We start from the raw sequence: 12,700 nt of genomic DNA, 5'->3' as shown, positions 1-12,700 counted from the left end.
TGTGTGTCATCAACAACATTGCAACCACTGGATGCCAGATGTGTGTCATGTACAACATTGCAACCATTGGTTGCCGGATGTGTGTGATTAACAACATTGCAACCACTGGATGCCGGATGTGTGTGATTAACAGCATTGCAACCACTGGATGCCAGATGTGTGTCATGAACAACATTGCAACCACTGGATGCCGGATGTGTGTCATCAACAACATTGCAACCACTGGATGCCAGATGTGTGTCATGAACAACATTGCAACCACTGGTTGCCGGATGTGTGTGATTAACAACATTGCAACCACTGGATGCCGGATGTGTGTGATTAACAACATTGCAACCACTGGATGCCGGATGAGTGTGATTAACAACATTGCAACCACTGGATGCCGGATTTGTGTGATTAACAACATTGCAACAACTGGATGCAGGATGTGTGTCATTACCAACTTTGCAACCACTGGTTGCCAGATGTGTGTGATTAACAACATTGCAACCACTGGATGCCGGATGTGTGTCATGAACAACATTGCAACCACTGGATGCCGGATGTGTGTCATGAACAACATTGCAACCACTGGATGCCAGATGTGTGTCATTACCAACATTGCAACCACTGGATGCCGGATGTGTGTGATTAACAACATTGCAACCACTGGATGCCGGATGTGTGTGATTAACAACATTGCAACCACTGGATGCCGGATGTGTGTGATTAACAACATTGCAACCACTGGATGCCGGATGTGTGTGATTAACAACATTGCAACCACTGGATGCCGGATGTGTGTGATTAACAACATTGCAACCACTGGATGCCGGATGTGTTGGACTTTTGGACAAAATACCTGCAGTCAAGCGCTTCCTACAGCCATGAATTAGCTTCATACACCTCTCTACTGGAAGTTTGGCCCACTCTTCCTTTGCAAACTGCTCCAGTTCTCCCAGATTTTAAAGGTACCTTCTCCCAACTGCTGTTTTCAGATCTCCCCACAGGTGTTCAATGAGATTTAGATCTGGACTCATTGCTGGCAACTTCAGAACAGTCCAGCGTTTTGTCTTGAACCATCCCTGGTGCTTTCTGAAGTGTGTTTGGGGTCTTTGTCCTGCTGCAAGACCCATGACCTTCGACGGAGACCCAGCTTTCTGACACTGGGATGAACATTGCGCTCCAAAATGCCTTGGTAATCTCCTGATTTCATGACGCCATGCACACATTCAAGGTACCCAGTGCCAGAGGCAGCACAGCAACCCCAAAACATCACTGAACCTCCTCAGTGTTTGACTGTAGGGAAGGTGTTCTTTCTTTGAAGGCTTCATTTTGTTTTCTGTAAACATAGGGATGATGCTCTTTACCAAAAAGCTCTAATTTGGTCTCATCTGTCCACAGGACATTCTCCCAGAAGGATTTTCGCTTGCTCCGGTGTGTTTTGGAAAACTCCAGTCGGGCTTTCTCTCAGCAGTCGGGTCCTCCTGGGTCTCCTACCTTAGAACCCCCTTTGATTTAGTTGGCGACGGATGGTGTGAGTTGAAATTGTCATAACTTGTGTCTGAAGGTCATCTTGAATCTGTTTCGTAGTTGATTGAGGTGCTTTCTCCACCATTCGAACAATCCTTCGCTGCAATCTTCGATCAAGTCTTCTCTTGCGGCCACGTCCAGGGAGGTTGGCTACTGTGCCATGGGCCTTAAACTTCCTGATAACATTGTGTACGGTGGACACAGGAACATCAAGGTCTCTGGAGATGGACTTGTAGCCTTGAGATTGTCCATGCTTGGCTACAATCCTGTGTCTCACCTCCTCAGACAATTCTCTGGTTTTCTTTCTTTTCTCCATGCTCATTGCGGTACACACTGTGACACAAAACAGCAGAATGACTCCTTTTCTCTCTTCAAACTGGTTGAATGAGTGATTCTTATATTGCAGGCACCTGCAACTCACCATAAGTGAGTTAAACTCCAAAGTAAAGGAGAATCACCTGCTTGAAATCTAATTATTTCTAACAACTTCTAAAAGGTGCCAATATTATTGTCCATGCCATTTTAGGATTTCTGTGTTGAATAAGCTAAGAGTTAGTGTTTTTCTTTTGCTTTTTTTGTTTTGTTCCACTGCAAACCAAAGAAATACAAATGTGGATACCAAAATATTTTTTAATTTCAACAATTTTCTGGAAGAAATGGTGCATTGTTTGAAAAAAGTGCAACGGTGCCAATATTTTTGGCCACGACAGTAGATCTCCATTGTTTTCTCATTTGGTTGAAAGGTTAATACAGGAAGTCATTGGTTAGTTCATGCAACCTCCTTAACAGGTTTGTAGATGCTGCAATAACAGTGTGAAATCATGGACTACACCTTGTCATTTGCACTTACTTACTCGACAAGGTGAGCATTTAAACCAGAAGTGACCAGATTGCAATACAGCTCATGGAGACAACCCAGAGCTCCATCATTCGAAAGACGAATAAAACCAATTCATAGTTTGCATCTGATCAACTTTCTTGTTTAAAACCTTCTTGTAAAAGAATCAAACAAAAGTCTTGGTTAAAAAGAAACACCCCTCTCACAACCTTTTAAATAAAAACAAACCATAGTGCGCAATAAAAGCACATTGCTTCCTGTGGCACCGGAGGTGGACAGAGGAGAGGTTATGCTTTCATCCCTGTCTGTCTGTCTGTTTGTCTGTGAGCAGGATATCTCCAAAAAATTGTGGACGGATTAGGACAAAACTTGGTGCACAGGTTGGGTGTGTGTATGACAAGGACAATAGTTTTGCTGCAGCTACAAAAAAACACAACAGTTCATAGTTTTGCTGTAGCTACAAAAAAAACACAACAGTTCATAGTTTTGCTGTAGCTACAAAAAAACACAACAGTTCATAGTTTTGCTGGAGCTACAAAAAAACACAACAATTCATAGTTTTGCTGTAGCTACAAAAAAACACAACAGTTCATAGTTTTGCTGTAGCTACAAAAAAACACAACAGTTCATAGTTTTGCTGTAGCTACAAAAAAACACAACAGTTCATAGTTTTTCTGAAGCTACAAAAAAACACAACAGTTTATAATTTTGCTGTAGCTACAAAAAAACACAACAGTTCATAGTTTTTCTGTAGCTACAAAAAAAACAGCAGTTCATAGTTTTGCTGAAGCTACAAAAAAACACAACAGTTCATAGCTTTGCTGGAGCTACAAAAAAAACACAACAGTTTAGTTTTGCTGTAGCTACAAAAAACACAACAGTTTATAGTTTTGCTGTAGCTACAAAAAACACAACAGTTCATAGTTTTGCTGTAGCTACAAAAAACACAACAGTTCATAGTTTTGCTGAAGCTACAAAAAAACACAACAGTTTATAGTTTTTCTGTAGCTACAAAAAACACAACAGTTCATAGTTTTTCTGTAGCTACAAAAAAAACAACAGTTCATAGTTTTGCTGAAGCTACAAAAAAACACAACAGTTCATAGCTTTGCTGGAGCTACAAAAAAAACACAACAGTTTAGTTTTGCTGTAGCTACAAAAAACACAACAGTTTATAGTTTTGCTGTAGCTACAAAAAACACAACAGTTCATAGTTTTGCTGTAGCTACAAAAAACACAACAGTTTATAGTTTTGCTGTAGCTACAAAAAAACACAACAGTTTATAGTTTTTCTGTAGCTACAAAAAACACAACAGTTCATAGTTTTGCTGTAGCTACAAAAAAACACAACAGTTCATAGTTTTGCTGTAGCTTACAAAAAACACAACAGTTCATAGTTTTGCTGTAGCTACAAAAAAAACACAACAGTTTATAGTTTTGCTGTAGCTACAAAAAAAACACAACCATTTATAGTTTTGCTGTACCTACAAAAAAACACAACAGTTTATAGTTTTGCTGTAGCTACAAAAAAACACAACAGTTTATAGTTTTGCTGTAGCTACAAATAAACACAACAGTTCATAGTTTTGCTGTAGCTTACAAAAAACACAACAGTTCATAGTTTTGCTGTAGCTACAAAAAAAACACAACAGTTTATAGTTTTGCTGTAGCTACAAAAAAAACACAACAGTTTATAGTTTTGCTGTAGCTACAAAAAAACACAACAGTTTATAGTTTTGCTGGAGCTACAAAAAACACAACAGTTCATAGTTTTGCTGTAGCTACAAAAAAACACAACAGTTCATAGTTTTGCTGTAGCTACAAAAAAACACAACAGTTTATAGTTTTTCTGTAGCTACAAAAAACACAACAGTTCATAGTTTTGCTGTAGCTACAAAAAAACACAACAGTTCATAGTTTTGCTGGAGCTACAAAAAAGCACAACATTTCATAGTTTTGCTGTAGCTACAAAAAACACAACAGTTCATAGTTTTGCTGTAGCTACAAAAAAACATAACTTCATAGTTTTGCTGTAGCTACAAAAAAACACAACAGTTTATAGTTTTTCTGTAGCTACAAAAAAACACAACAGTTTATAGTTTTGCTGTACCTACAAAAAAACACAACAGTTTATAGTTTTGCTGTAGCTACAAAAAAACACAACAGTTTATAGTTTTGCTGTAGCTACAAATAAACACAACAGTTCATAGTTTTGCTGTAGCTTACAAAAAACACAACAGTTCATAGTTTTGCTGTAGCTACAAAAAAAACACAACAGTTTATAGTTTTGCTGTCGCTACAAAAAAAACACAACAGTTTATAGTTTTGCTGTAGCTACAAAAAAACACAACAGTTTATAGTTTTGCTGTAGCTACAAAAAACACAACAGTTCATAGTTTTGCTGTAGCTACAAAAAAACACAACAGTTCATAGTTTTGCTGTAGCTACAAAAAAACACAACAGTTTATAGTTTTTCTGTAGCTACAAAAAACACAACAGTTCATAGTTTTGCTGTAGCTACAAAAAAACACAACAGTTCATAGTTTTGCTGGAGCTACAAAAAAGCACAACAGTTCATAGTTTTGCTGTAGCTACAAAAAACACAACAGTTCATAGTTTTGCTGTAGCTACAAAAAAACATAACTTCATAGTTTTGCTGTAGCTACAAAAAAACACAACAGTTTATAGTTTTGCTGTAGCTACAAAAAACACAACAGTTTATAGTTTTTCTGTAGCTACAAAAAACACAACAGTTCATAGTTTTGCTGTAGCTACAAAAAAACACAACAGTTCATAGTTTTGCTGTAGCTACAAAAAAAACACAACAGTTTATAGTTTTGCTGTAGCTACAAAAAAAACATAACAGTTCATAGTTTTGCTGGAGCTACAAAAAAACACAACAGTTCATAGTTTTGCTGTAGCTACACAAAAACACAACAGTTCATAATTTTGCTGTAGCTACACAAAAACACAACAGTTTATAGTTTTGCTGTAGCTACAAAAAAACACAACAGTTTATAGTTTTGCTGGAGCTACAAAAAAACACAACAGTTTATAGTTTTGCTGGAGCTCCAAAAAAACACAACAGTTTATAGTTTTGCTGCAGCTACAAAAAACACAACAGTTTATAGTTTTGCTGTAGCTACAAAAAAAACACAACAGTTCATAGTTTTGCTGTAGCTACAAAAAAACACAACAGTTCATAGTTTTGCTGTAGCTACAAAAAAACACAACAGTTCATAGTTTTGCTGGAGCTACAAAAAAACACAACAGTTCATAGTTTTGCTGGAGCTACAAAAAAACACAACAGTTTATAGTTTTTCTGTAGCTACAAAAAAACACAACAGTTCATAGTTTTGCTTGAGCTACAAAAAAACACAACAGTTCATAGTTTTGCTGTCGCTACAAAAAAACACAACAGTTTATAGTTTTGCTGTAGCTACAAAAAAACACAACAGTTCATAGTTTTGCTGTAGCTACAAAAAAACAACAGTTCATAGTTTTGCTGTAGCTACAAAAAAAACACAACAGTTTATAGTTTTGCTGTAGCTACAAAAAAACACAACAGTTTATAGTTTTGCTGTCGCTACAAAAAACACAACAGTTCATAGTTTTCCTGTAGCTACAAGAAACACAACAGTCTATAGTTTTGCTGTAGCTACAAAAAAAACACAACAGTTTATAGTTTTGCTGTAGCTACAAAAAAACAACAGTTTATAGTTTTGCTGTAGCTACAAAAAAACACAACAGTTCATAGTTTTGCTGTAGCTACAAAAAAAACACAACAGTTTATAGTTTTGCTGTAGCTACAAAAAAACACAACAGTTTATAGTTTTGCTGGAGCTACAAAAAACAAAACAGTTTATAGTTTTGCTGTAGCTACAAAAAAGCACAACAGTTCATAGTTTTGCTGTAGCTACAAAAAAACACAACAGTTCATAGTTTTGCTGTAGCTACAAAAAAACACAACAGTTCATAGTTTTGCTGGAGCTACAAAAAAACACAACAGTTTATAGTTTTTCTGTAGCTACAAAAAAACACAACAGTTTATAGTTTTGCTGTAGCTACAAAAAAACACAACAGTTCATAGTTTTGCTGGAGCTACAAAAAAACACAACAGTTTATAGTTTTGCTGTAGCTACAAAAAAACACAACAGTTTATAGTTTTGCTGTCGCTACAAAAAACACAACAGTTCATAGTTTTGCTGTAGCTACAAAAAAACACAACAGTTCATAGTTTTGCTGTAGCTACAAGAAACACAACAGTTTATAGTTTTGCTGTAGCTACAAGAAACACAACAGTTTATAGTTTTGCTGTAGCTACAAAAAACACAACAGTTCATAGTTTTGCTGTAGCTACATGAAACACAACAGTTTATAGTTTTGCTGTAGCTACAAAAAAAACACAACAGTTCATAGTTTTGCTGGAGCTACAAAAAAACACAACAGTTCATAGTTTTGCTGGAGCTACAAAAAAACACAACAGTTCATAGTTTTGCTGTAGCTACACAAAAACACAACAGTTCATAGTTTTGCTGTAGCTACACAAAAACACAACAGTTTATAGTTTTGCTGGAGCTACAAAAAACACAACAGTTTATAGTTTTGCTGTAGCTACAAAAAAACACAACAGTTCATAGTTTTGCTGTAGCTACAAAAAAACACAACAGTTCATAGTTTTGCTGTAGCTACAAAAAAACACAACAGTTCATAGTTTTGCTGGAGCTACAAAAAAACACAACAGTTTATAGTTTTGCTGGAGCTACAAAAAAACACAACAGTTTATAGTTTTTCTGTAGCTACAAAAAAACACAACAGTTCATAGTTTTGCTGTAGCTACAAAAAAACACAACAGTTCATAGTTTTGCTGGAGCTACAAAAAAACACAACAGTTTATAGTTTTGCTGTAGCTACAAAAAAACACAACAGTTTATAGTTTTGCTGTAGCTACAAAAAAACACAACAGTTTATAGTTTTGCTGTAGCTACAAAAAAACACAACAGTTTATAGTTTTGCTGTAGCTACAAAAAAACACAACAGTTTATAGTTTTGCTGTAGCTACAAAAAAAACACAACAGTTTATAGTTTTGCTGTAGCTACAAAAAAACACAACAGTTTATAGTTTTGCTGTAGCTACAAAAAACACAACAGTTTATAGTTTTGCTGTAGCTTACAAAAAACACAACAGTTCATAGTTTTGCTGTAGCTACAAAAAAACACAACAGTTCATAGTTTTGCTGGAGCTACAAAAAAACACAACAGTTCATAGTTTTGCTGGAGCTACAAAAAAACACAACAGTTCATAGTTTTGCTGTAGCTACACAAAAACACAACAGTTCATAGTTTTGCTGTAGCTACACAAAAACACAACAGTTTATAGTTTTGCTGGAGCTACAAAAAAACACAACAGTTTATAGTTTTGCTGTAGCTACAAAAAAACACAACAGTTCATAGTTTTGCTGTAGCTACAAAAAAACACAACAGTTCATAGTTTTGCTGGAGCTACAAAAAAACACAACAGTTTATAGTTTTGCTGTAGCTACAAAAAAACACAACAGTTTATAGTTTTGCTGTACCTACAAAAAAACACAACAGTTTATAGTTTTGCTGTAGCTACAAAAAAACAACAGTTTATAGTTTTGCTGTACCTACAAAAAAACACAACAGTTTATAGTTTTGCTGTACCTACAAAAAAACACAACAGTTTATAGTTTTGCTGTACCTACAAAAAAACACAACAGTTTATAGTTTTGCTGTACCTACAAAAAAACAACAGTTCATAGTTTTGCTGTAGCTTCAAAAAAACACAACAGTTCATAGTTTTGCTATATTTTGCTGCAGTTTATAGCTGGTGTCATTCCCCCCACCCTCGTTCACTTAAAGCTCTAAAGGATGGAGTGGACGAGGTTTCATCCGAATCAAGGGCTTCATCTGTGCCCTTTTCAACTACTTGTTGAAAACATACTTTTGGATCAAGGAATTCCACTCTTTGCAGACCCTTCCAAATTTACCAAATCACCTACATCCTTCACCTCAACATCCCCTTCATTTGCATCTTTCAGGGATGGATTAACATTTTCCACAAGGTGATTCTCCCCTTTATCTATTTCCCCATCATTAACAGACAAATCTGCTAAACTCTCAGAGAAAGTTTGACTATCAGGACAAACACGTACAACATCCTGAGGTGCTCGACGGTTTTCTGCGTCACGCTCATACTCGGCAAGTGGTGTTAGCAAATGTTCCTCACCTACACATACTTCTGGTACAGTTTCCGATACCACCAAGGGGTCCCCGCTGTGGGACTCACCTTGGAGGTCCTGCGAGCCTGACCTCACCTCCACATACTTCTGGTACAGTTTGCGGTACCACCAAGGGGTCCCCACTGTGGGACTCACCTTGGAGGTCCTGCGAGCCTGACCTCACCTCCACATACTTCTGGTACAGTTTGCGGTACCACCAAGGGGTCCCCGCTGTGGGACTCACCTTGGAGGTCCTGCGAGCCTGACCTCACCTCCACATACTTCTGGTACAGTTTGCGGTACCACCAAGGGGTCCCCGCTGTGGGACTCACCTTGGAGGACCTGCGAGCCTGACCTCACCTACACATACTTCTGGTACAGCTTCTGGTACCACCAAGGGGTCCCCGCTGTGGGACTCACCTTGGAGGTCCTGCGAGCCTGGCACGATCTGAATGTTGTTTTGATTCTCCTCATAATCAAAGGAATCATCACTTGAACGTTTGTGGCCTTTTTCCTGGTATCCACTGCGACTACTTCCATGTTATCGTCTGCACTGTCTTGTACAGTGGAAGGAATGAGTGAGGATTCAACCACTTTCATTCCATCCTCAAGTTGGAGGGTGGGATTAGTTACCTCACGTTCGATCATTCCCCCCCACCGGTCGGGGTGGATGGATCAGACGCCTCGTTCACGTTGGGAGGAGGGGTTACCTGTGGCACACAAATAGTTTTCTTTTTTCTGGATAGACTGACCCTTTCGTCCGTTCCTGCTTCATACTGCATCCCATTTATGCTTTGGCCTATTTCTCTGCTTGATTTTGTTTGTACCACCATATAACCTATTTTCTCTTTCTCACCCTGGCTCTGTTTTCTGCAGGAGACATTGGTGTCAGTATCTCTATTTCCAACTGCCAGGTCAAGGAAAATGTGGTAGGTGTCTTTTTCTCAGCACCTTTTTTGTATCTTACATGTTCGCAGCAGTCTCATCATGTCCAATCAGTCCTGTTTTGTAGCATTGGACACATATGAGAATGGCCCAATGAACTAGCTTTTTAATATACATACTACAAGAGTAGAATTGATGAACTCCTCCCATCCCACCTCCAACCCCCCCCCCCCCCCCCCCCTTCCCTGCAATCTTCACCCCTACCTCCCTTTCTCCCCTTTCCCCTTCACTCACAAAAAACACTTCATGCAATTATTTTTCACAGCTAATTGGGAACCCAGAAAGGCAAGACATGGCTGCCTCCCACATGAATCATTGAGAACTAACGAAGGAGGAGGAAAGGCGTGGGGAGTGGGAGAAAGGAGAGGAGGGGGAAAGAGGAGGAGGGAAGGGTAGTGGATGAGGGATGGGTAGGGGAGGGAGCAGAAAGGGGAGATGGGAGGGAAGGGGGAGTGGAGGAAGGAGGAGGGGAGGGAAGGGGAAGGATGGGGAAGGGGAAGCAGGAGGGGACAGAGGGTTGTCCGGATGGGAAAAAAAGAGAGAGAAAGGTGAGAAGAGAGAGAAAAGGTGAGGGGAGAAGGGAAGGTTAGCAAAGATAATGATATGTTATGCTTAATGACCACACCCACATGACGACACACACATGACCACACAAACACACTGACATACACATGTTTTGTCTGGCTCTGGATCCACTAAGTAACCTCATCAATGAATAAGGACACGGATACACCCTAACAACCAATAGACGAACATCCAAAGAAATTGTAAAGGTTACGCATCTATTATACATGGATGCGTTAAAGCTCTTCTCGCCAAATGACAAAAAAATGACAGAACAACTAAAACTAGTAAGACGGTTTTCCGAGGACATTCAAATGGAATTTGGACTAGACAGGTGCGCCAAGTGCACATTTGTAAAAGGTAAACCAACAAAAACAGACAACATAAAAATTGACCTTGAAACAACAACACAGCAGTTAGAAAATGAAGGATCATACAAATACCTCGGAGTAGAAGAGGGCCATACGCAAATGGAAGAAATAGAAGCCATGCGCAAATGGAAGAAATATGTCCCATACAAATGTGCGCAAAACAATCGCCAAAGAATACCTACGTAGAACGAAGCTGATCCTGAAAACATACCTCTCCCCAAGAAACAACATCAAAGCCATAAACCAGCTCGCAGTACCAGTGTTCAAATATAGATGCGGAATAATAAACTGGGCCCAATCAGACATCAACAAGTTAGACATCAAAACAAGAAAACTCCTTACCATCCACAAAATGTTTTACAATAACCTGTGCATCCCGAGAATGTACCTGCCGAGACGTGAGGGAGGGAGCTGCCTGATGGAACTCAATCAGGTGCGCAGAGCGACGAGTGTATGACTAGCTGAGTATGTGAAATGCTCAACAGACTATCGGATGCAATTTGTAAACAAACATGAACACAACAAACCTGAAAAAGTATCCCTAACTCACCTTGAAAATCATTTTCAAAAAACAGGTGTGAAAAAAGATGCCACACAGAAAAATGAAACAGCAACAAATACAGCCCCAACAATATTGCAAAAAAGACAAAATAAATATATAAAAAGAAATGTCAAGAAATATACACCAACAACTGGGAGAATGACAAAAGAGCAGGAAAATACAAAAAAAAGAATTGGACAGAGTGGGGATGGACAAAGAAGGATCAATTGAATGGCAAAGAAGAGGTCAGCTCAACTGGGACAGATAACAAATCATAATAAATGTCCAAGATCATGGACACTACACCAAGGGATTAAAAAAGATGGTGGGACTGAGCCAGACCAACAAGTGTAGATTCTGCAAGACAGAAACAGGAAGTACTATAGTCACCTGCTTTCGGGATGCAAAACACTATTATCAGAACAATTTTACACACAACAGCACAACAAAGTTGTCAAGTCCGTGGCCGATGAACACCAGCCTTGGACGGATCGCCGGACAGTCCTTAATTACCGAGGCAAACGGCTGAATAATGGCAGTGGTTTTTATGGTGCACGCAGGACAGAAGGTGGTGAGGTGCTTACCTGGACGAAGTACACGGTTGATTCCCGAAACCCACAACGAATAAACACACACGACACAACAAATGAAAGGACCACGATAATGATTTTATAAAAGTAAATGTAATGCGGTACAAATGAAAGCTGAGGTAAATCTAATATCTAATTTGAGACATCTCCATTCAGACACAAATACACAACAGGGGAATGTTGAAATAAAATAAATTGTTTTGTTGAGTCGGCCAGTACTCAGCTCTGGTCAAAAATGTGTTGAGGGGCTCGTTGGTTGTTGCCGTTGGTGTAGCCACTTGTGCGGGAAGTGCTCCGACAATGGCGCCGAAACCCCGCATCGAAAACGCTCAGGCGCGAAGCACACAGGCAAACGGCCCTTCCTCGCTTCCACACCAAGCGTTACGCGGCTCCAGCTCCCCCGAAAAACACAACAGTCCAACAACACCCCCTCCTCCAACGTTGCAAAGGCTCCACCAAAGCTCTGAAAAGTTCTCCTCATGATCGCACACGAGACAGTCGCAGCCGACCGAGACAAAAGCCAGACCGAGAGAGAGCACAAAAGAATGAGAGAAAGCCAGAGACTCTTCTTCCTCGAGCATCCAACAGTCAGAGGCTACTGGGCCAGAGCCAAGAGACGTGCTCTTCTTCCTCCGCTCCCTCTCCTCCAAAGTGCACAAAAGTCCACGACTTAACCGAACCAACAATGGCCAGATTCTTGTTCGGCAAGCACCAAACCCAAGACACTGAGAGAGAGACTGCGCGATTCTTCCTATTCCTACTCTCCAACCTTCTAGCGTCACGTCACCCTGATATCACCTCTCCAACCTTTGTTGCTGCTCTATCGGACGGTATTTGTGGCGGAGTTGGGTTAACTCCGATTTTGGGATGAAATAACGTGTTCCCTTCTACGAGCTACTCATCCACTGCCTTTTCCTCTTGGATCAGTTCGTTCAATACAACAAACAACAACATGCATTTTAAGGCCATGTTCCCTGCTAGAGCGGGGGTTAGCCTTGCGGTCCCCACGACAATCTTCTCCATTTTGCCCTATTTTCTGCATCTCTCCTTGTTAACCCCCTTGCCTGCATTTCTTCTTCCACCATCTTTAGCCA

General features: G+C 39.6%; 1 protein-coding gene across 1 annotated transcript in view; it reads left to right on the top strand.

Annotated features, from left to right (window-relative positions):
* Positions 1-12,700, top strand: part of LOC137434817 (serine/threonine-protein kinase D1) — a gene marked incomplete in the record, with an annotated part of 259,878 nt that overhangs the window by 162,149 nt on the left and 85,029 nt on the right. Inside the window, 1 exon segment of the mRNA XM_078785044.1 lies at positions 9,472-9,524. Within this exon segment, the coding sequence (XP_078641170.1) occupies positions 9,472-9,524 (53 nt within the window).

This window comes from Myxine glutinosa, chromosome 9, assembly GCF_964187855.1.
Source record: "Myxine glutinosa chromosome 9, kmMyxGlut1.1, whole genome shotgun sequence".
In the NCBI taxonomy this organism is placed as follows: domain Eukaryota; kingdom Metazoa; phylum Chordata; class Myxini; order Myxiniformes; family Myxinidae; genus Myxine; species Myxine glutinosa.
The sequence above is the reverse complement of the archived record's forward strand: the minus strand, read 5'-3'. Positions and strand labels throughout refer to the sequence as shown.